Raw genomic sequence first — 21228 nt, 5'->3', positions numbered from 1 at the left:
TGCCAGCCTCCATGGTCCAAGGCAGCCAAGTCTGCTTGGGGATGGACAGACCCCTGAGGGGCCCTCCCTGGCCTCCGTTTCCTCATGTCACAAACAGAGCAGTGATGCTTGCCCCCTGCCCCTGGGGAAAACGGCCAAGGAAATCATCAACAGAGGGGTCATCACCAAGATGTTAGTTCAGGATTGAGAACGCTCGATGGCTCAGAGAATTGGAAAAACAACTTGGAGGTGCCAGACCCCCGAGCCCACCTTCCTGGAAACCTAACCGAGGTGACGTCATGTGTCTTTCAGGAAAATGAAGAAGTTCATCCGTTATCTGAGGCTGAAGCACCAGAGCCCCTCTGACCACGACGAGTACGTAAAGAAGAAGCAGCGGTACGAGGTGGATTACACGCTGGAACCCTTCGCGGGCCTCACTCCGGAGTACATGGAGATGAGTGAGTGACGGGAGAATCCTGTCCTGGGAGACGGGGCAGGACGGAAAAGGGCCAGCTGGCCGCCTGGGGCTCGCTGCGGTCCCTGCACGGAGCGGGACACACCCAGGACTCAGCCGTGTCACCTGCAGCTGTGCCGCTGGATGGGAGGATGCCCAGAGGCGGCACATGACTCCCAAGAGTGGGGCGAGAGAGAGAGGGGACAGGCCAGGTGTGGCCTGCACGGCAGCCACCTGGAGCCTCCCTGACCCCACCTCCGACCTCTCCCTCCACTTGGGCCACGCTGGCCTCCTTGCTGTTACCCAAACTCACAGAGGTCACTCCTGCCGAGGGGCCTTTGCGCTGGCTGTGCCCTGCCTGGAACGCTTTCCCCTGGTATGAGCGTCACTCCCTCTCTCCCTTCCTCCAGGGCTCTGCTCAGAATGTCCCCCACCAGAGGGGTCTTCCCCACCACAGGGTTTAAAAAGGGCAGCCCCTCCCCTTGCTCTCTGGTTCTCACCACAGCTGATATCTTTAGTCCCCAACCCTTTCTCATTCCTCCACCATCTGCCTCTCCTGTAGAATCAAAGCTCCATGAAAGCAGGTCTTTTTTCTTCACTGCTGTACCCCCTGCCCCTAGCACAGGTCCAGCTATACAGTGGGTGCTCAATATGTGCTCCCTGAATGAATGGATGAGTGAAGGCTGAGACTCACGCAGAGGGGTCCCAGTGTCGTGCCCCCTAACCACCACGGACAGCTTATCTTAAATGCTGGGGGACTTCCCTGGCGGTCCAGTGGTTAAGACTCTGGGCTTCCACAGCCGGGGCCCCAGGTTTGATCCCTGGCCGGGGAACTAAGATCCCTCAAGCCTCGCAGTGCAGCAAAAAAAAAAAAATTTTAATGCTGGTTCCCGGGCCCAATCCTGGTCTGTGCAGAGTGGGACCCAGGACTCTGCGTTTCAACAGGCACCTGGGCAAACCAGCCAGGGACTGGTCTGCAGGGTGGGCCGGTCAGGAGTGGGGTGGCCTTGGGTTTCAGAAGCAGTTCTGTTTAATTGTACCGCGGGCGCGTCCCTCCCTGTTGGCAGAGTTGGTTCCAGTAAGTCGCTCCCAGCTTCCCGGACGCCGGTGCCATAACACTCTGAGACTTAAGACAAGGAGATGGTGTGGTGTCTGGGTGACATCCTCTGTTTTGTCCCGGAATCAAATCCAGGCTGAACCGGAGGCAGACGGGCAGCTCCCCGCCCTGTGGGTGCCGCCTCCCCAGGCCTGCCCTCTGCCCGGCTGTTTATGCTCATCGTGGGGCCTGGGAGGAGGGTCTCCACTGCCTGACCCCGTGGGCGGATGGACACCGAGAACAGCAGCCTATGATCTGCTGAGAGACTGCAGTTGGTCATTTCCCCAGATTTTAATTTTTTTTTTAAGTTTACTATTTTTTTTTTTTTTTTTTTTGGTTGCATTGGGCCTTCGTTGCTGCGCGCAGGCTTTCTCTAGTTGCGGCGAGCAGGTGCTTCTCTTGTTGTGGAACACCGGCTCTAGATGTGCGGGCTTCAGTAGTTGCAGCGCGTGGGCTTAGTAGTTGTGGCGCACGGGCTTAGCTGCTCTGCGGCATGTGGGATCTTCCCGGACCAGGGCTCGAACCCATGTCCCCTGCATTGGCAGGCGGATTCTTAACCGCTGTGCCACCAGGGAAGTCCCCAGATTTTAACTTTTATGGTGGCTGGAGAGCCCTGGGTCCTCTGGGGTTTAGTGAAATGAAATTCCTGGGGGAGGCCCCTCCTGCCCACCCAAGGAGCAGCCACCCTGTGCCTGGCAGTCTCCTCCAGGCCGACTCGGGCTGGGATGGGGTAGGTGGAAGAAAAGGCCCAGTGGGCGTGACCCACCCGCGCCTCCTGCTGCCCTCCCCACTGCTGTCCCTGCAAGGGGAGGCAGTGTCACTCGGGAGTCGGGGAACCCGCAGCCTCGGGGCTCAGCAGCCCCCTGGCCCCGACGCCGAGCTTATCCAGTGGCCTCCATCCCGTCCATCATCTCCAGAGCCTTCAGGCGAGGCCAGCATCCACAGAAGCATCCCGCGGAGCCCTCATGGGCACGTGAGGGGCCAGGGACATGGCTCTGGGACGAGGGATCACACAGAGCCTCCATGCACCCCGCCGCGCTAACAATGGTCACGCTCAGCCCGCTGGGCCCGGGGCCGCATTCTGCCGGCTTCCCTGTTTCCCGCCTGGCACCGAGCGCCCTTGGGCGACGTCCGGCCGTGCAGTTCCTGAGCCAGCTTCCTCCACTCACTTCCATTCAGCACCCTCTCCCCGACCTGCCCCGCCGGCCCATGATGAGCAGAAGGAGGGACAGTGAGGGAGGGAGGCAGAGGGGCGAGATTGTCCAGACAGTGGGCGGCGGTCCCCGACCGGCTCCCCGGGGCCCGACGGAGGGGGGTGCTGGGGGCTGTTGGAGGCGCAGTGATGCTCGCGGGCCCGCCAGGTCCTAGGAAGCACTAGGGCACCGTCCCGGCCCGCACACAGGGTGACTGAGGCTGGGCCTTTGTGCTCACGGGTACCTTTTTCCCGTTAACTGGTGATTTTTTAAGATCAGACATATGATAAGTGAGTACACGACCTTTATTCAAGAGACAAGACTCAGGTCCAGAGCAAAACTTGGAACCTTGCCCACAGCTCCCTCCCGGCCTGGGCGTGTCCCAGATCCCCTCTTACACATGGGAGGCAGGGCCCCGTCCGACCCGGGGGCGTGGGGCGGGGGTCCTGCCATCCCGGGACAGGGACAGTGCATGCTGACCACCGCCCCCTCCTCTCCGCAGTCATCCAGTTCGGCTTTGTCACCCTGTTCGTTGCGTCCTTCCCGCTGGCGCCGCTCTTTGCGTTGCTGAACAACATCATTGAGATACGCCTGGACGCCAAGAAGTTCATCACCGAGCTCCGAAGACCCGTGGCCGTCAGAGCCAAGGACATCGGTGAGTGCCCTGGGCACTGGGGTTGGAGGACATGCTGGGCTTGGGGAAAGCATGCTGCTCCCCGGAAGCCAGAGGCAGAGCTAGCAAAGTGGGGTCCCGGGCTCCTCACTGTGCCTGCCCTGGGGACAGGGTCAGAGATGGGGCGGGGGGTGAGGATGCAGGGCCTCCAGGCCCCTCTCCACCCGACCCCGAACAGCCAGCTCCTGAGATGTGTGGGCCACGGAGAACACTTGGGAAAGAGCTCGTGTCTCGGATATCAGAGCTGCTCCCCGGTGTGCTGCTCCAGGAGGCCCACAAGGTACATTCCCTCTGATGGCCCTCAGCACCCCTGCCCCTCCCCGGCTGTCTGCGTGGCCCCAGAGCACAGAGCCAGACCAGCTAATAGTAGCTGCTCAGCAGTGCCTTCCTACAGAGTGTATCATTTAGTCATTTAACGTTCACAGAAGAGTAAAGGAAGGAGGGAGCCCCCTCCCAGCAATGAAGGAAGAGCATCGTGTCACCTGCCTGTTGGGTCAGGGCCGAGAGCAGCCTGGGCTTTTTAACCCCGAGTCACTAAGGGGCTCCTCATCCATGTGGAAGAGAGGCTTGGGGCTGGGGGACGTTTAACACCAGCATAAGGACTAACTTTCGAATAGTCAGAGGTGTCGAAAGTGGAACCGACATCCTTGTGGAGTGGTGAGCTCCCCGTCACCAGAGGCATTTAAGCATATGTGGGTGCCCGTCTGTCCAGGAGTGGGGGGATCTAGCAGGCAGGGCTCAGAGCCCCATGCACGCCTTGGCCGCAGCTGGCCCACACCAGCAAGGACGATGCTCATCGTATCTTAAAGGGAATCAGCTTAATCCGGGACCCAATTTTCAGGGTGAAAACAAAAAAGTCTTTATTGGGATTTTATCTTGAAATGAGATGGAAAATTACAAAATATATTCGTTTTATCTCCTATTGAACGCAATTTTAGTTACCGCAGCACCTGTGCTAGTTCTGTGGTGGTCCCTAGAACAAACAAGATTGAATTGTGTGTTAGGGATGTTACCTGTCATTTTACCAAAATAAGGTTTGCACACCAGCGAGATAGATCTTTGGGTTGGGCTTTTTTTTTTTTTAATAAATTTATTTATTTTTATTTATTTTTTGCTACGTTGGGTCTTCGTTGCTGCGCACGGGCTTTCTCTAGGTGTGGCGAGCGGGGGCTACTCTTCGTTGCGGTGCATGGGTTTCTCCTCGTGGTGGCTTTTCTTGTTGCAGAGCACGGGCTCTAGGTGCGCAGGCTCAGTAGTTGTGGCTCGCGGGCTCCAGAGCACAGGCTCTGTAGTTGTGGCGCACAGGCTTAGTTGCTCCGCGGCACGTGGGATCTTCCCGGACCAGGGCTCGAACCCGTGTGCCCTGCATTGGCAGGCAGATTCTTAACCACTGCGCCACCAGAGAAGTCTGGGTTGGGCTTTTGTAGCCCAAATATAATCTTGCAAAAATGCAAGATTATGCTTCATCACTCCTTCCAAAACCTTCTCTCACCCTTGGCATTGGGTCGCCCTTGTTGAAAACGCCCCTGAGGCCATTGCATCCCCAGCCAGGGGCTCCTCGGCCCGTGCTGGGCCCCATGGTGCGGCCCCCACCCACTGATGATGCCAGGCCCACTGATTCTCCACCATCCACCCCCGCCCCCCGAGAAGCCTGGAGTCCGGCTTTACACGGTGCAGCCTCTCAGGTTGAACCGGATGAAATTACCATTTTCACGATTCAGATGCGCTCAGATATCGGTGATTTCACCTGGTTCACATTTGTGCTCTGGGCTTCGTGATGTGACCTGCCGGCCCCAGGCTTAGAGAGGGTCCGGGCACGCTCGCTGTTCCACCAGGAGGGACGTCTAAGCCCAGCTGCAGTACAGAGGTCATCGCCCTGTGTTTTGACACTTTAGTCTCTCCTTCCTATCTGGACGACCCAGACAATCAGCAAAGACCCGGCAAACAGATGTCCTCCCTCCTAGACTTCGTTGATGATTTTAAAAGATTTTAAGGCCCCAGAACTCACTGGCCCTGTGAAGTCCCTTCTGGCCCCCAGGGTCCCTGATTCTGCCTCATCTGTGGCCTTGGAGCGAGCCTTCGCCCCTCACACCACACCCCTACGTAGCCGGGAGGGCTGTGGCCACAGGGCCGGGGGGGACAGCAGCCCAAAGCAGTGGGTTTGCTGCTGCACTGAGTCAGAGCCCGGCTCACGTTTCCATGAATGGCCGGAGAGTAAACGTTTTTGTCTCTGTGGACTGAGGTGATGTGCAGAATTCTCACCGAAAGGCTAAGTTTCTCACGCTTTTTTCACTCACGCTTGAAAATGCAAGAGCTATTCTTTGCTCGTGGGTCATCCAACAACACCAGCCATGCACTGATTTGAGCCACAGGCCGTGTTTGCAAATCCCCGCCTCGAGATCAAGGTGACGTGGAACCCAGGGCTCTCGGAAGCGTACCCCGCCCTGCTCTGAGGACGACCCCAGAGAGCTGTGCCTGGCATTGAACTTTCTCTGGGGCTTTCAGCTGTCGAGTCCCCCCAGGAGCCTCGTGGGGAAGCTGGGGCAAATCCTCGGTCCCACTTTCCAGATGGGGAGACTGAGGCCAGGTGGTTAGCGGAGTTGAGCTGGAAGCGGAGCACTCAAGCCCTCGGCCCCTCCTGGCACACCTCTGTGAGGTGCACGCCTGAGGCCTGCATGGGGCAGATGGTCATCCCGCCAGGCGCTCCCTGGACAGTCCTTGGGAATCCTGAGCCCGTGCCCAGCGGCCGTGAAGAAAAGAGCGTCGCCTCCCACCACTTGTTGCTTACAAAGGCCCGATTCTCAGGCGCCCGGAGGCCCCAGGCGTGTCCACGGTGGCCAGAGTTTGCTTTGGCATCTGTGCCTGGCAGAGCCATGGCCATGTCCTGTAGCAGCACCGAGAGCCTGCAGCCCCCCCAGGGTGGAAGGGAGCACCAGGGCGCCACGCTGCCACCGGCCCTCCGCAGCCCTGGTGGGTGTTGTCGTTCCCACCACGAGCAGGGCTTGGATCATATCCTCAGGGTTTCTGATCGCGGCTCCTCGATTATTCCCAGTCCTTACGGACTGGCTGCTCCCTTCCTGGTTCCTGCCTGGTCAGCTGGAGCATAATCTGGGTTTGTTTATGGCCTCCTCCACGGTAACCTTTCCTTGAAGAGGCTTTTGTATTCCTCCTGTGATCCGTTCAGGGCCCTGAGAGGACAGAGGGCCCCAGTGGCCCCCATGACCTGCACCCACGGTGCCAGGGGTGTCTGGAGGAAGCTCTGCCACAAAGCACAGGCGCCGCGACTGCCCTGCTTGGCCCTGGAGAGGGGGGGCGTGGCGAGTGGCTGCAGTGACCCAGCCGCGTGCGCACGTGGGAACCGGCTCCAGCATCGCAGTCCTGGACCTTTGACTCCAGACCAGCATGCTTCCTGCCCTCATGCTCATTCTTCAGAGCCTTCCGAGTGAGGAACTCTGCCTGAGCTCAGCTCCCGGGTGCTGAGAGTTGACAAGCGTGTCTAAACACCTCCCTGACGTGTGCTTGGAAACGGGGCTTAGCGTCTCCTGGGACAGCAGTGATGCCTTGAAGAAGGCCGATGGAAATGAGGCATCTCCCCCCGCGAGATTTTCATAAGCGAAGCCAAGATTTGTCCCAAACAGCATCAGCCCCTTGTACCTCGAGGTCGTCAGAGCAATGATTCTTATCCTGGAGTGCAGAGTGTGTGTCTGAATAACTTGGAGGGTCAAGGCTCCAGAAGAGGCTGATCCTGCGGGCCGGGGCGGCGTCCGGGTTCTGCACTTTTGCAACAGGAGCCCACGGTTCTGGGGTGGGGATCACACAGAGGACCGTCGGCCCGGACATAAAGGCACTGCAGGACCTGGAAGCCCGGCTCAGCCCCGGGCCGTGGAAAGCCCTCGCTGGCCCATCCGTCTCCCACCTCAGCAGCCCCGTTTTCTGTTGTCACCTGTCTCAGCCCGTTGGGCCGCTGCCTGGGCCACCGCAGACTCGTTTCCTCCTGCTGTGCTCAGGAGCCGCCTCCCGAGGCAGCCCCCTGCCCGGAAACCTCAACTTGCCCGGCTCATCGGCACCCCGGCCCCCCACTCGGAGTTCTCAAGCTCAGAGCCCTCGGGGCCAGGCAGGGCCGCAAGAAGGAGTGGACGAAACATATACAGCAGGCGTGCTTGTTCCCATGAAACACCCAACCCTCGGGGTTTTTTTGTCTCCCCACTTTAGTCAGGTCTGGGTTTGGTTAAATGTCTCTCTAAGCGACTGGTGGTGACAAAGGGAGTTGCCTTGGTACAGAGAGACCTGCAGTGCATTTTGTGGCCTGAAGGAGGCACCACTGCCAGCCACGGCCAACTGTTGTCATGGAGATGCCAGCCCGATGCTGACCCAGAGCTGAGGCTCCTTTAGAAGCAGCAAGTTTCGCTTTTTAAAAATACGTCATCCCGGTCTGTGAACATCCATCAACATTTTTTTTTCTATTTGCATTGTATCTTTCTTTTTAACATCTTTATTGGAGTATAATTGCTTTACAATGGTGTGTTAGTTTCTGCTTTATAAAAAAGTGAATCAGTTATACATACACATATGTTCCCATATCTCCTCCCTCTTGCGTCTCCCTCCCTCCCACCCTCCCTATCCCACCCCTCTAGGCGGTCACAAAGCACCGAGCTGATCTCCCTGTGCTATGCGGCTGCTTCCCACTAGCTATCTACCTTACGTTTGGTAGTGTATATGTGTCCATGCCACTCTTTCACTTTGTCCCGGCTCACCCTTCCCCCTCCTCATACCCTCAAGTCCATTCTCTAGTAGGTCTGTGTCTTTATTCCCGTCTTACCCCTAGGTTCTTCATGACCCTTTTTTTTTTTTCCGTAGATTCCATATATATGTGTTAGCACACGGTATTTGTTTTTCTCTTTCTGACTTACTTCACTCTGTATGACAGACTCTAGGTCCATCCACCTCACTACAGATAACTCAATTTCGTTTCTTTTTATGGCTGAGTAATATTCCATTGTATATATGTGCCACATCTTTATCCATTCATCCGAGGATGGACACTTCCATATCCTGCCTTCCATGTCCTGTCTATTGTAAACACAGCTGCAGTGAACATTTTGGTACATGTCTCTTTTTGAATTATGGTTTTCTCAGGGTAGATGCCCGGTAGTGGGATTGCTGGGTCATATGGTAGTTCTATTTTTTAGTTTGTTTTGTTTTGCGGTACGCAGGCCTCTCACTGTTGTGGCCTCTCCCGTTGCGGAGCACAGGCTCCGGACGCGCAGGCTCAGCGGCCATGGCTCATGGGCCCAGCTGCTCCGCGGCATGTGGGATCTTCCCGGACCGGGGCACGAACCCGTGTCCCCTGCATCGGCAGGCGGACTCTCAACCACTGCGCCACCAGGGAAGCCCTATTTTTAGTTTTTTAAGGAACCTCCATACTGTTCTCCATAGTGGCTGTATCAATTTACATTCCCACCAGCATTTTTTAAGTAGCGGGCAAGCTCGAGGAAACACCCACGCACCTGGATGTGGCAACCTCTGCTCGGGCGTGAAGCCTAGTTGGAAGGGCTTTCTACGTTCATACAGTCACTCAGCCAACACTTAGCCAACAGCACCCAGCCCCACGTGCCAGGCTGCGTGCTAGACCCAGGAGGGATGAAGGATGTGCTCCCTGGGAGCGTGGAGTCTCCAGAAGGGCTCCCAGCCCCCGAGGCGGCCAGCCGTGAGGGTGGGCCCTGCACAGCGCTGACTTTGTACAGATGCGTCGTCCGAGGAGATGCCTCTTGCTCACTTGCACCTCGAGTGCTTCCTTCGTGAGAGACAGGAAGGGTGGTGGATCTAGCGCCCCGAGGAGTGCAGGCCCCGTGACCGCCCTGCCACTGCTCCAGCGCGGAAGTGAATCAAACACCGCTGCCCTCGTGGGAAGACCCAACAGAACCGGGACGAACTTCGCATCTCCGTTTCGGTGATAGCCTGCACGGGTGGCTGATGGGCAGGGAGGTGAGCGTTACTCCCACGAGGCCCCGCAGAAGGGTCTGCAGCGGGCAGCGTAAATGCTTGCTTCATGGAGTGGGGTCCCCGGCGCCGGCTGGGGAGCCCCCTCACGGCAGACCTCGGGTGCTGGGTCCCAGCCTGCGGCTTCCAGCTTCTGGGCTACATGGGCCTGAACTCCTGCTGTCTCTGCAGACCCCCAGCATACACCCCCGAGACGGGCACTCGCTGCGAGGGCAGGAACGCCCATGAGCAGTTCTATGTGCCCTGGGTAGAGACCCCCAACCACCGGCCACTGTCCCCTCCAGCCCTTCCCGAGAAGTGCCGTTGTCATCACTCAGATCTGGCTCCGGGCAGGGAGAGAGAGTGCCTGGGACAGGATTCCAGCCCCAGCTTTCGATGATGTGTGCCTAGCCTCATAGGAGCGCGGTCAGGTTGGGGGCAGGGGCACTGGGCGCCCTTCCAGGAGTCGCAGCATTGAGGCCCTAAGGAGTGGGGCTAGCCCTGGGTAAAGTGCTTCCGTCCCGGGCTTTCTGGTTCTTGTCTCTGCTGGGAGGGAGGCCAGTGGAGCAGCGCGTGATTCTCCAGGTGCTGTGTAATCGTCCTTCTGTCCACCTGCAATTAGGTACAGTGCTCCACCTTGGGGTGATGGGAACAAGGGAGCATCCAGACGGGAAATGGTTTGTACCGCACTGCTGTTCAGTCATTATACCCAGGCCATGGTCCCAGCCTCACCAGCCGGGGGCCCTGGCTTTGCTCCTTGACACTCGCCCTGCATCTGGCCTGTCCCTAAATTCAGTTTTCCTGGCACTAGAGCTACGGAAAATTCATAGGACATCAAACTTCGTGGTTTCAGTCTCCAGTTACTGCTGCGTGGGCTCTTTGGGGCAGGAGCTGCGTCCAAATTGAATCTTTGTCTCTCTAGAAAAAGGCTCCATCCAAGCCGATCAGTAGTTTACACAGCTTCGCGGGAGACTGTTCAGAACCAGGGACCAGATGTTTCTAAGCATCTCTTTGAGAAGCTACACAGTTTGCTTAAAAACAGCTGACGAGCCACTATAAGCCATGGGCTCTGTTGTCAGCCAGGCTCCCCCAGGTCCTCCCCAAACAATTCCCTGTTACCACGTGTCTGACCTGCCCCAGAAAAGGACCAGACCGGCCCCTGCGAAGGCCGGGCTGCTGCCTGCTAGCCCGAGTTACTGAGATCCAGGGCAGGGGGGTCTTTAAACCTGTGCTTCCCTTCCCCGCAGGAATCTGGTACGATATCCTCAGAGGCATCGGGAAGCTTGCCGTCATAATCAACGTAAGTGACCGGTGACGTCAGGACCTCGGCCAGGAAGCCCGGCCGAGCTGCCATGCGGCCGGGCACCCCTTCCCCTTCCAGGGAGCTGGTCCGTACCTCCAGCCTCGGAGCGGTTCCCAGCTGGCAGGAGCATCTCCTCTTCAGAAGCATCCCTTCGTCCTGTTGAGGGGTGGGGCGGGCTCTGGTGGGAATGACAAAATCTCCTCGACCTTTCTCTGAAACCGGGGGCAAAACCCTCCACTGTACCCACCTTGGGCCCTAAGTCCCCTCTCTCCCAAGTCCTGAGAACAAACAAGAGAAGGAGATACAGGCAGACAGGGAGGGAGAGAGACAGAGACAGGGAGGGCGGGAGAGGGAGAGAGACAGAGACAGGGAGGGCGGGAGAGAGAGACACACAGAGACACAGGGACAGAGAGAGACACGGAGATACCTCATTAGCAACTCTTCTGCTCTTTTTTTAAAAAGTTAATTTTGGGACGTCCCTGGAGGTCCAGTGGTTAAGACTCCGTGCTTCCACTGCAGGGGACACGGGTTCGATCCCTGGTCGGGGAACTAAGACCCCGCAGGCCACGCGACACGGCCAAAGAAAAAAAGTTAACTTTCCCCCTTTATGTGAAACTCATGCCCGCTCTTCAAAGAAAGTTTGAGAAATACTGAAACACGGAGAGAAGAGGAACCTGCCAGTCGCACACACACGCACACAGGCACGCACAGACACACGAGCTCGCTGAGGACAGTGCCCCGCGCTCCATGGCCCTGCCCCAGCATCTGGTCCACGCCTTCCTGACACGAGAACCCCAGGGGGGTCTGCAACGCCTCAGCCCTGTGACCCTAACCCCTCCACCAGCCGGCCAAGCCTGAGCCCCCCAGAAGCTGCCACCTTGCGCCTTGTAGGGTCGGGGATGGAGCGGGGGGCGGGCAGGCAGCTCCCTGGAGCAGATGGTCACAGTGCTGGGTCAGGGTCACAGTGAGGCCCTGACACTCAGTCCCCACGGCACAGGAAGTGATGCTCGGCCCAGGAGAAGGGACCCTCAGAGCCCTGGACCTGCTTTCCCTGCTGGCCGACAGCTCCCTGTCAGCCACCCAGTCCCGCTGGGTTAAGGCTTTGAAACCCCACTTATAAAGGGAGGCCGTGGGCTGAGCTTGCACACTGGACAGTGACAGCTCCACACCCCGACCCGGGCTGAGCTGGGGGGCACATTTTGATGGGGAGAGGCTGGAAACACCAAGGTACAGCCCCTGTGGGGCATGAGCATGGGGGCGCTGAGAGCAGAGCAGCTAGGAACAAGCTGGACGTCTCGTGAGGGCAGCCAGCAGCAACAATAATAATAATAGCAGCTAACATTTATTGAGCATCTAGAATGCTCCGGGCCCTTCTAAGCCCATTCAGTGCACCCACCCACTAGTGCACACACGGCCCACGGAGGCAGAGGGTTATTGCCCCATCTTGCAGGCGATACAGCCGAGGCACAGAGAGGTCAGGTGACTTGCCCAAGGTCACACAGCCAACAAGAGGCAGAGCTGGACTTTACCCCAGGCCGTCGGGTCCATGCTCTGATACTGGCCTTACACTGCACTGCCCCGGGGACTGCTCTAGAATAGGGTGAGCTGGGTCTGAACTTCACAATCCACAAAGCACTTTCCCTCCCTGCCTCACTCTCTTTCAAACAAGCCAGGAAGGAGAAGCACCTAGAGCGGGCGCTGTTAGCCCTGTTTGACAAGAGAAAATGGAGGCACAGAGAGGTCAGGCGATTTGTCCAGGGCCACACAGCCAGTGAGAGGCAGCCAGCATTGTCCCCAAGCCTTCTCGTTCGGGGCGGCCTGTTCCCAGCCCCCGGGCCCTCTCCTCAAGGTGCTGGAGGGGCTGACAGGAATGCCCCCAACCCTTCGTTTGTCACTCGACAAGCCGAGGCCATGGGGTCATGTTTGCCAACTTGGGTCACGTGGCCGGGCCCCAGGGCCAGCGCTGCCCTGGCTCAGGTGGGGTGCGTGCCCTCCCCCTCGCAGCTGGCATCCGCACTCACTGCTCTGTTCCCGCCCCAGGCGTTCGTGATCTCCTTCACGTCGGACTTCATCCCTCGCCTGGTGTACCTCTACATGTACAGTGAGAACAGGACCATGCACGGCTTCGTCAACCACACCCTCTCCTCCTTCAATGTCAGCGACTTCCAGAATGGCACGGCCCCCAACGACCCCCTAGACCTGGGCTACGAAGTGCAGATCTGCAGGTACCGCCCAGGCAGCTCTCTTTAAAGAGCCCCATTTGGTGGGCTTCTGCGAAAACCCCAGTTCAAGCCAGGATTCTTTCAGGGCAAATCACAGAACAGCTCAGTCTTGCTTCAAGGGGGAAAAAAAAATATCCCTGGGGTAGGGGTAGGATGTGATTTATTAGTTCTTTAACTAAGAAGCCCATGAGAGGCTTCCGGCATGGCTGGATCCAGGGGCTGCCGTTTGTCATCCGGCCCCATTCTGACACTGCCTCCCAATTCTATACATTCCTGCATGTGGGCGTCATTTCCTGACAGGCAGTAAGCGTCCCCCAGCAGTCCTCTCTGCTCAGCAGTCCCAGTAGGGGGGCTTTCTTTCCCACTCGTCAGCAGAAGTCCTAGGATTGAGTCTCAATGACCTGTCTCGGGTCAGAGGCCCATCCCTGAACCAATCACTGTTGCCAGAGTGTGCGGGGATCTTGTTGGCTAGGTCTGGGTCGTGTGCCAGGGTATGGAGTCATAGCCATAGATTTGGGGGCACCCGAAGGAAAACTGGGGTGCTGGGTGCTGGGCAGGCAAAAGCAACAGATGTCTGAGAGGGTCCAACCTGCGGGGCCCCATCAGCCGGCCAGACACTCAGGGCGGGCAGGTAGCACCCCAGGAAAGACGGAGGCGGGGAAGAGGGTGGGGGCACGAGTGAGGGGCAGAGCCAGGCCTGGCTATTCGCTGTGCATCTTCCACGTGCCAGCCTGGCTGGGTTAGGGGCCGGGGGCTCAGGGCTGGGGCTCGGGAATGGGCCACATGATCCCTGCTGCCCAGGGACTTTGTGCAGGGACAACAGAAGCATAAACAGATCGAGTTAAAGCGGTGATAGTAGCAGGAAGCCCGGGTAGAGGGTGTAGGCAGTAGGGCTCACTCCAAGGGGAGGGGCAAAGCGGGTAAAAGAAGAGTGGTGAGCAGGGGCGCCTGTGGGTGGGAAACTACAGCCTGTTCTGGAGCGTAAAGGGAAACGTGGACGGTAGGACTGAAGGTGCGGGCAGGGGCACGGCATCCCGGGTCAAGAAACAGAGGACTGTGGAGCGACTGGCCACGGGCTTTGCCATGAGGCTGAGACCGGGGAGGCAGAGTGGGGCACACCCGGCATCTGTGGGCAGTCCGCGCCGCCTCCAGCCCCGCTGAGATTCAAAACACGAAAGACTGCAAGGGCCAGAGCGCGTGTCACAAAGCCCACGCGATGCGCAGCCCTTTCTGCGTAGGGTGGATAATCTACCCCAAGGCTGTTTACTCTTACTTTGCCCATATTCTGTCAAGCTTACCTGTCTGTCTTCGTACCCTTGCCCTAGTAGCAGGAAGCGGAGGAGACTAGAGCCAGGGTCCAGGGTGCTGACAGCAACAAGCGGTGACATGTGGCTGCTTGCAAAAAAAAAAAAAAAAACTGGCCCAAGAAATGGAAAACCAGCACCGCGTGCGGTCGTTGGAACAGGCAGGCAGACGTGTCCGGCATAGGTGCTACTGAGGGCTTTGCAACAGCAGATGTGCCCGGCTGACCCCGAGTGCTTAAAGAGAAATTACACGACGTGCCGTGTGTTCTGTGTTAGGGCAGGGACCACACCTACTCTGGGACCCAGTACAGCCAGGCCTGCCAACGAGAAAGGGCAGGTGACACACAAACAGGCAACACGACATGCTTCCCGCTTTTCAGAATCCCACCCACCGCATGTTTCAAGGCACATGTACGTGAGCACGTACATCACAGGAAAGGCCCAGGTGAGCTGCTTCAACCCCCTGCGTGGTCGCCTCGGGCAGGGTCTGCCTGGAGAGCTGGGGGTCAAGGGCAGGGACTCAAGGTCCCTTCCTCGCCATCCTCCGCAGGCACGGGCCCCAGAGACCCCCGAGCTTCCGGTCCAGGACCCCTGCCGCTTCTCAGCCAGCGCTGCACTACTCCCGTTTTGTTTGAACATCCCACGCCAAGAACACACTCAGGCTGACCTATTTAACTCAAAATGAATTTTAGAGGAAGAATGATTTAGAACAAAGAAGGCAGGGATAGAGGTGGTCATTTTATTATAAATTCCCTCAGAAATGTCAGTATTGGTGTTTCCTGGGTAAGAATCGGGCATCGGGCATCCAGCCCCCGGAAGCACCTCCCCATCCATGCATCGGTCAGGAGTCCTGGCCATGAGGGGGAGGCCAAGGAGACAGAGCAGAGACCTGGTTTTTAAGTGAGAACCTTGTTACTTTTACCCCCACAGAGAAGGAAGGCCATGGGCCAGTCCACTCTGCTCCCTGGGATTCGGGCTTTAGCCAGGCCCACCCGACCGTTGCCCACTATTAAGTGCTGTAGGTGCCGTGAGCTCCGTGCTGCCGGCCGCTCCCCTGTCAAGCTGCCTCCCAAAGGAGCAGCACCCAGCCCAGCCTGGGGCAGCAGGAATGGGAGAGGCAGCTTAGCAGAGCTGAGCGCTGTGACCCCTGCTGGCTACCATTTATTCCTGCACTGAAACAGACGTGGTCTCATTGAATGCTCACAGCAGCCCCAGAGAGGGCATTATTATTCTCCCCAGGGAGAGCTGGCAGGCTTAGCACAAGAGCAAAGCAAGGAAAGCTGTAAGATCATCTCTGATAGAGGCCAGTGCAGGTGGTGGGGGTTGGCATCTGGACGGTTCTTATGTAAGTGGGCTTTGAGGGATGCATAGGAGTTTGCCAGGTGACCCAAACACATTTCCCAGCATCCTGGTGCAACTGGCCTTGAGAACAGAAAGAAGAGGGAAGAGAAAATGTGTGTGGCTTCTGACGCTGGGAGAACAGGGGATGCCTGTTCCCATCGGAGATCAGGTGGTGCATCTTCTGCGTGGCTCAGCAGCTGGCACCAGAGGGTGTGTTCCCAGCCCAATCCCGTCTCTGGGGTTGGCAGCTTAGCTCTGAACAGGCCCTCCGAGGCTCCCATCCAGCTCCCTCAGACACAAAGCTCTGTGGGTGAGGGGCCCTGTCTGTGCCCCCAGCAAGCTCTGCCCCTGGAATGCAGGGGCATGCAGTAGCTGCTCAATAAATACTTGCGACATGACTAAGTGAGGGAATGCCAGACCGAGGCCCAGAGAGGCCAAGCGATGGAGCAGGGATGCACAGCAAGGCGGGAGCCGGCTCTGGGTCTATGCGAGGCCTGTGCCCACAGAGCTAGGTGCCTCCTCTCCTGGTCTCCCCACCTGGGCCTCAGCTTTTCAGTAACCAGCAGGGCACAGCTGCAACCCAGCACCTAGAAACCGCCCCGGCCATGGCTTCCTCACACGGCTTTAGGGAAGCTTTTCGCACACAGAGGGGGTCAGCCCCGTTAAAACCAAGCACCTCCCAAATTTTGGGGCGGTTGGTGGGGACAGAACCCGGGTTCTCATCCTCACTCTGCCCCACATCAGGCATCTCTGGGCCTCGGAGAAAACGGCAGACCTAAAGCCCCGGAGGCACCCACCACGCCCGCTGCACAAGGGACAGGGGTGGGACCTTGGGGGCCAGGGAAGTAAGCAACCTTGTCTCCCAGCAGGCGCTCATGGGCAATGTCTGGAAGTGATGAGAAGAGGGCCGGGCTGGTATTTATTACACGGAGATAAGGAGCTAACAGTTGGGAGAGGGAGAGACATGCCCCTCGGGCGCTGGGCCCCGTGGGGCAGGGCGGGCCTGGGGACAGTTCCCTGGTGCCCCGACCACACTAACTGCATGGTTAACGTCGTACAAGGGCTACTTTGAGAAAACGTTTCATTTTTTCCAATAGTTTCCCCTACAGAGAAGGTCGAGACTGGAGAACTGGATTTCAGGGAGCCCTGCCTGGAGTTTTGTGGATGATGGGGGTTGGGTTGAGTCTCTAGGCTTAGGGACCCCACCCCTCTTCAACCAGGGAGGCCCCACTTGCTTTGTGTGACCTACCAGAGTCTCAGGTGGGATTTCTGTTTAGAAAATGGGCTCCACTGCCTTCAAAAGTTTGGAACCCCTGGACCAGATGGTCCCGGAGCCTCTTTCTGTGGGCCCACGGCTGGACTTATGGGGACGCCGCTCTGGCCTGCCCAGCCCACGTGGGTGCTGGCACCCCCTCCAACATGGGGAGACTCCCTGGGCGTGTGAGTGGGCTGGAGAGGGGCCTCTTCCTCCAGGGAGGGTGCTGTCCTACAGTTGGCCCAGGGTCCGACTCAGGCTTTCCTGACACTCACAAGCCCCTCTGTGCGGCCAGACCCCAGTTCCTCTCAGAGACCCAACTCCATTTTGCAGGTACAAAGACTACCGGGAGCCACCATGGTCGGAACACAAGTACGACGTCTCCAAGGACTTCTGGGCCGTCCTGGCCGCCCGGCTGGCCTTTGTCATCGTCTTCCAGGTGCGAGGGTCCTGTCTCCTTCCAGAAGGTTTGGGAATTGAGGCACCGAGGAGGTGCTCTATGCCCAGAACAGGGTCAGGAGGACAGGAGCTGGCCGGCATCGGGGGCTCGGGGGCTGGAGGACTTGCCCTGGGCACCCAAGGGTGGGGAGTACTGGTGACCCCAGGCCCTGGGCAAGGACAGGTCCCAGCCCCTCCTCAGTTAAAGGAAGGCGGGAGGGGGGTTCCAGAAGGACTGGGGTCGTTCAGGGAACGCAGGTTTAGTTAAATGCAAGGCGTCTTTATTGAAGGAGACCTCAGTCTCCCCTGTCACTGTGCAGCAGGAGACGCGCCCCAGTGGACAGGGCTGGCAGGGAGGGACGGGAGGGCAGTGGGCTCCCAGCTGATACCAGCGCCCCCCTGCCCCCGCACAGCAGGCGGGGGACCTGGCCCCACCTGGCCCAGTCTCTGGGCTGGCAGGGAGGGACGGGAGGGCAGTGGGCTCCCAGCTGATACCAGCGCCCCCCTGCCCCCCCACAGCAGGCGGGGGACCTGGCCCCGCCTGGCCCAGTCTCTGGGGAGTGGGGCTAACTCTGAGGCCCGAGCGATCCCCAGTGGACAGGACCCCAGGCTGGGGAGTAGATGATGCACGCGGCCCTGAGGTCCCAGCCGGGGAGGCCATGCTGGGGTTGCCCTCCTGTGTGGCCCCCAGAACCTGGAATCCAGGAACTGGGTTCAAGCCCCAGCCCTGCCCCTTCTACACAGTGTGGCCCCTGGCAGGGCTTCCGGCCCCCGAGGCCCCACTGCCTTGTCCGCCAGCTTTCCATAACCCTCTGGAGCCAGAACTAGTGTCTGGGGCCCAGTTCCCCAGAAGCAGAGCCTGAGTCAAGGATTCTGGTGCAAGCCGGTCATTGAGGGAAGGGCCTGCAAGGGGCAGGGGGCACGGAGCTCAGCTGGGAGGGTGTCTGGGCTGGAGCATGGATCCCACCACACACGTGGGCCCACCTTGACGCAAAAGAGGGCCTTTAGTCTGCCCACCTGGCCAGTCATTGGCTGCAACCATCCAGGCTGGGAACAGGGAGACTGGGGGGACGGTTCCCTGGAGACGAGCCTCTGTGAGCTTTAGAGGCCAGCACCCACCACAGCTGGGGAGCGTCAACCCAGAAAGGTGATGGTGGATGGGGGGGCACCAGCACCTTCCGTGACAAGGTGACTAACTCAGCCATACGTACTAACAAGTGCCGGTCAGACGGAAGTTTAAAAACCAGAGATTTCCGTTTTTCCACAAAAGCCAACTCATTTGCACCCTATGGACCAGAAATGCATCCAGGGAAGCGGCAGACGTTCAGGGTGATCCCGGGAGACCTGACAAATGGCCGAAGGGCCTGCGGAATCATCAGAGACAGTTTAAGCTCCCTGCGTTTCTGGCCTCTTTGTATTTTGACTATTCTCCCTTAAAGCCTTAACACTTGTTATATTTGGTGATGGGTAACCAATCAGATCATTTCTCAAGCCTCCCAGCCAAGAGATTCAGAATCACTCAGAGACGTTTCCTATTTACTGAGCTCAGATTCTTTCAAGAAAGTCGGCCACCAGAGGTCCCCCCTGGCTGGTTTCCTGTTTCATTTATACCTTCCGGGAAACCGAGGCCTGGGAAGTCCAGGTGTGTCTGAGGTCCCAGGGCCGGGGTGTGACGGGGCAAGGCACTGCCAGCTGGGGTGCAGGTGGAAGTGGCAGTGCCTCCCAGGTCCTCCTTCCCACCGCCTGATGCCGACTCTCCTTCCAGAACCTGGTCATGTTCATGAGCGACTTTGTGGACTGGGTCATCCCTGACATCCCCAAGGACATCAGCCAGCAGATGCACAAGGAGAAGGTGCTCATGGTGGAGCTGTTCATGAGGGAGGAGCAGGGCAAACAGCAGCTGCTGGACACGTGGATGGAGAAGGACCGGAAGAAGGCGGAGCCCTTCAACAACCACAGCCCCACCCCTCCTGCCCCTCCGGACAGCCCCGACTTCCCCGGGGGCGCCCCGTAGCTGCCGGGCATCCCCATCGACGATGCGCGCCCTCTCCCGGGGCAGGCGACTTCTCACAGCCCCCTGGCCCAGTGGCTCCTGGGTTTGTGGCAGGCCTGGAAGACCACTTTCTTCTGATAGGACAACATTTCCCCATCTTTTTCTGTTTGTTTTTTTCTTGTTTTTGCACAAAACCTTTAGGCAGGGAATTCTGTTATCTTTAGGATTCAAGGTTAATCAGAATGATTGCTGGGGACAGGGTGATACACAGCGGATGCAGGCGCGTTGCGGAAGCGATGCTTGGAGCCTGGGGTCTCCTTGGCCGTTAGCGGTGAGAAGCAGCTCCCAGAAGACATCTTCTTTAATCCTCCTGATGCCTTAAGAGAGAGGCGAGGTGGTATTCCAAGGCATTAGACAAAAGCTGGTGCGAGATTTGAGGGCAAACAGAGAAGTGGATAAGGAATAAACGATGCTGACATCAGTTCCAAAAGACATCACCTGTCTCTAGGTTGGAAAAGTGAGATTTTTCATCACCTTTTCCTTCCCTGGATTCAGAAACCGAGACACTGGTCAGAAAGAGAGGTGCCCTGGCTCTGTCCACTCAGAGGGCCAGGAAGCTCTGAATTTACTCTTGGAGAACTAGCGGGGTGCAGGTGTCCTGAATGAGCAGTGACCGGCACCTCTGGGGTCCCCACCAGCAGCCACGTGCCTCCCCCACCTCAGGGTGACAGAAAAACGGGCGGTGAGGGATTATGACCTCCGAGGCATTTCTGCAGACGGCTTCAGAGTTGCAAGAAGTCTTAAGGCTTCTGGGGGGTACTTTTGCAGCTTCAGAATATTTATTGGGCTTTTTTAAAAATCAATTCTACAGTGGATGTAAGGGTTTTTTCTCTGTAGCTCAAAGGCGGTAGGCTTTTATTTTATTAGCTAACCAAATATCACTGAGAGGAATTTAAAATACTGTTAATACCAAAGATTTTTATTAATAAAGGCTTCTATTTTGGTAACACTTCTCTATATTTTTACTTACAGGAATGTTACTGTTGGACTATTATCATTTTAAAAGCTTGTGAAAACAAATCTCATAGCCGATAAGAATGATCTCAATTTGCAGCCATTATACTAACCAATGATCTGAAATTTCTCAAGCACCCAGAGAAACATAAAAGAAATGTTTCACCAAAGGGAGGGACGAAAAGATAAACGTGTCTGTCTTGAACGTGTGGTCAGTGAGACGCTGACATTCCTGTGAGCTGTCAACTAGGGGGGAAGTCCGCAGGCGTAGCAGATTTTTGTTATTTGCTAAAGTCATGCAATCTGATGCTTCTACTTTCTCTTGTACAGTAAGTGGTTTGAAATGGGGTTTTTTGTATATAAACATTGTATTAAAAATGAGGTGATTACCAAAAAACCTTTTATGGAAACCATTCTTTTTTTAAAAAAAGTGAGTGTACACAGATCCACAGAGGACCGTGGCTGAACGCTCGTCTGAATAAATTTGCATACATGACACCTTCCTCTCAAAGCCTGTCCACGTGACTTCTGCCCCCGGAAACTCGAGGGGCCAAGCCCAGAGCCCCGTGGTTGGACCTGCACATGTGGAGGGACCCATAAACCTCCACACCCTCAGCCCCAGACACATGGCTCTTCAGGATGTTCCTGGGACGTTGTCTGTCCACGATTATGTGCATGGGTTGTGTGTGTGTGCACACGTGTGTGGTTTGCGTGCATGTGCGTTTCTGTGTTGTTCTGTCTGTGTGTGTGCATGCCTGTACCCGTATGTGCGCCGGGGAGGGGGGAATTGTGGTCACACCTTCCCAGCAGCCTCTTCCACGATACCCAGATCCCAACCCCTGGTGCCTGCAACCCGACAGAGTTCTTAGTATTTTGGATTTTGTGGACCTAAAATTTCCCCCAAACCTTTTTGGGACCATCCCAGGGTTGCCAGTGCTTTCATTTGGGCCAGTGGGGGCACTTTTTCTTTAATTCATTACCTAT

At 57.4% G+C, this 21228-nt stretch overlaps 1 protein-coding gene across 4 annotated transcripts in view; it reads left to right on the top strand.

Annotated features, from left to right (window-relative positions):
• Window positions 1-20944, top strand: part of ANO1 (anoctamin 1) — a 90200-nt gene extending 69256 nt beyond the window's left edge. For all 4 annotated transcript variants that reach the window (XM_089914366.1, XM_022591145.2, XM_022591147.2 and 1 more), the window contains 6 exons: window positions 292-437; window positions 3225-3377; window positions 10622-10674; window positions 12718-12902; window positions 17133-17238; window positions 19003-20944. In XM_089914366.1, coding sequence (XP_089770492.1) covers window positions 292-437; window positions 3225-3377; window positions 10622-10674; window positions 12718-12902; window positions 17133-17238; window positions 19003-19251 — 892 coding nt within the window. In that variant the 3' untranslated portion in view covers window positions 19252-20944. The remainder of the gene's footprint in view (window positions 1-291; window positions 438-3224; window positions 3378-10621; window positions 10675-12717; window positions 12903-17132; window positions 17239-19002) is intronic.
• The last annotated feature ends 284 nt before the right edge of the window (window positions 20945-21228 follow it).

This window comes from Delphinapterus leucas, chromosome 7, assembly GCF_059928025.1.
Source record: "Delphinapterus leucas isolate spDelLeu-1000000601 "Yukka" chromosome 7, BTC_Dleu_Yukka2, whole genome shotgun sequence".
NCBI lineage: Eukaryota > Metazoa > Chordata > Mammalia > Artiodactyla > Monodontidae > Delphinapterus > Delphinapterus leucas.
Note: the sequence above shows the minus strand (reverse complement) of the source record. Positions and strands in the feature narration are given on the sequence as shown.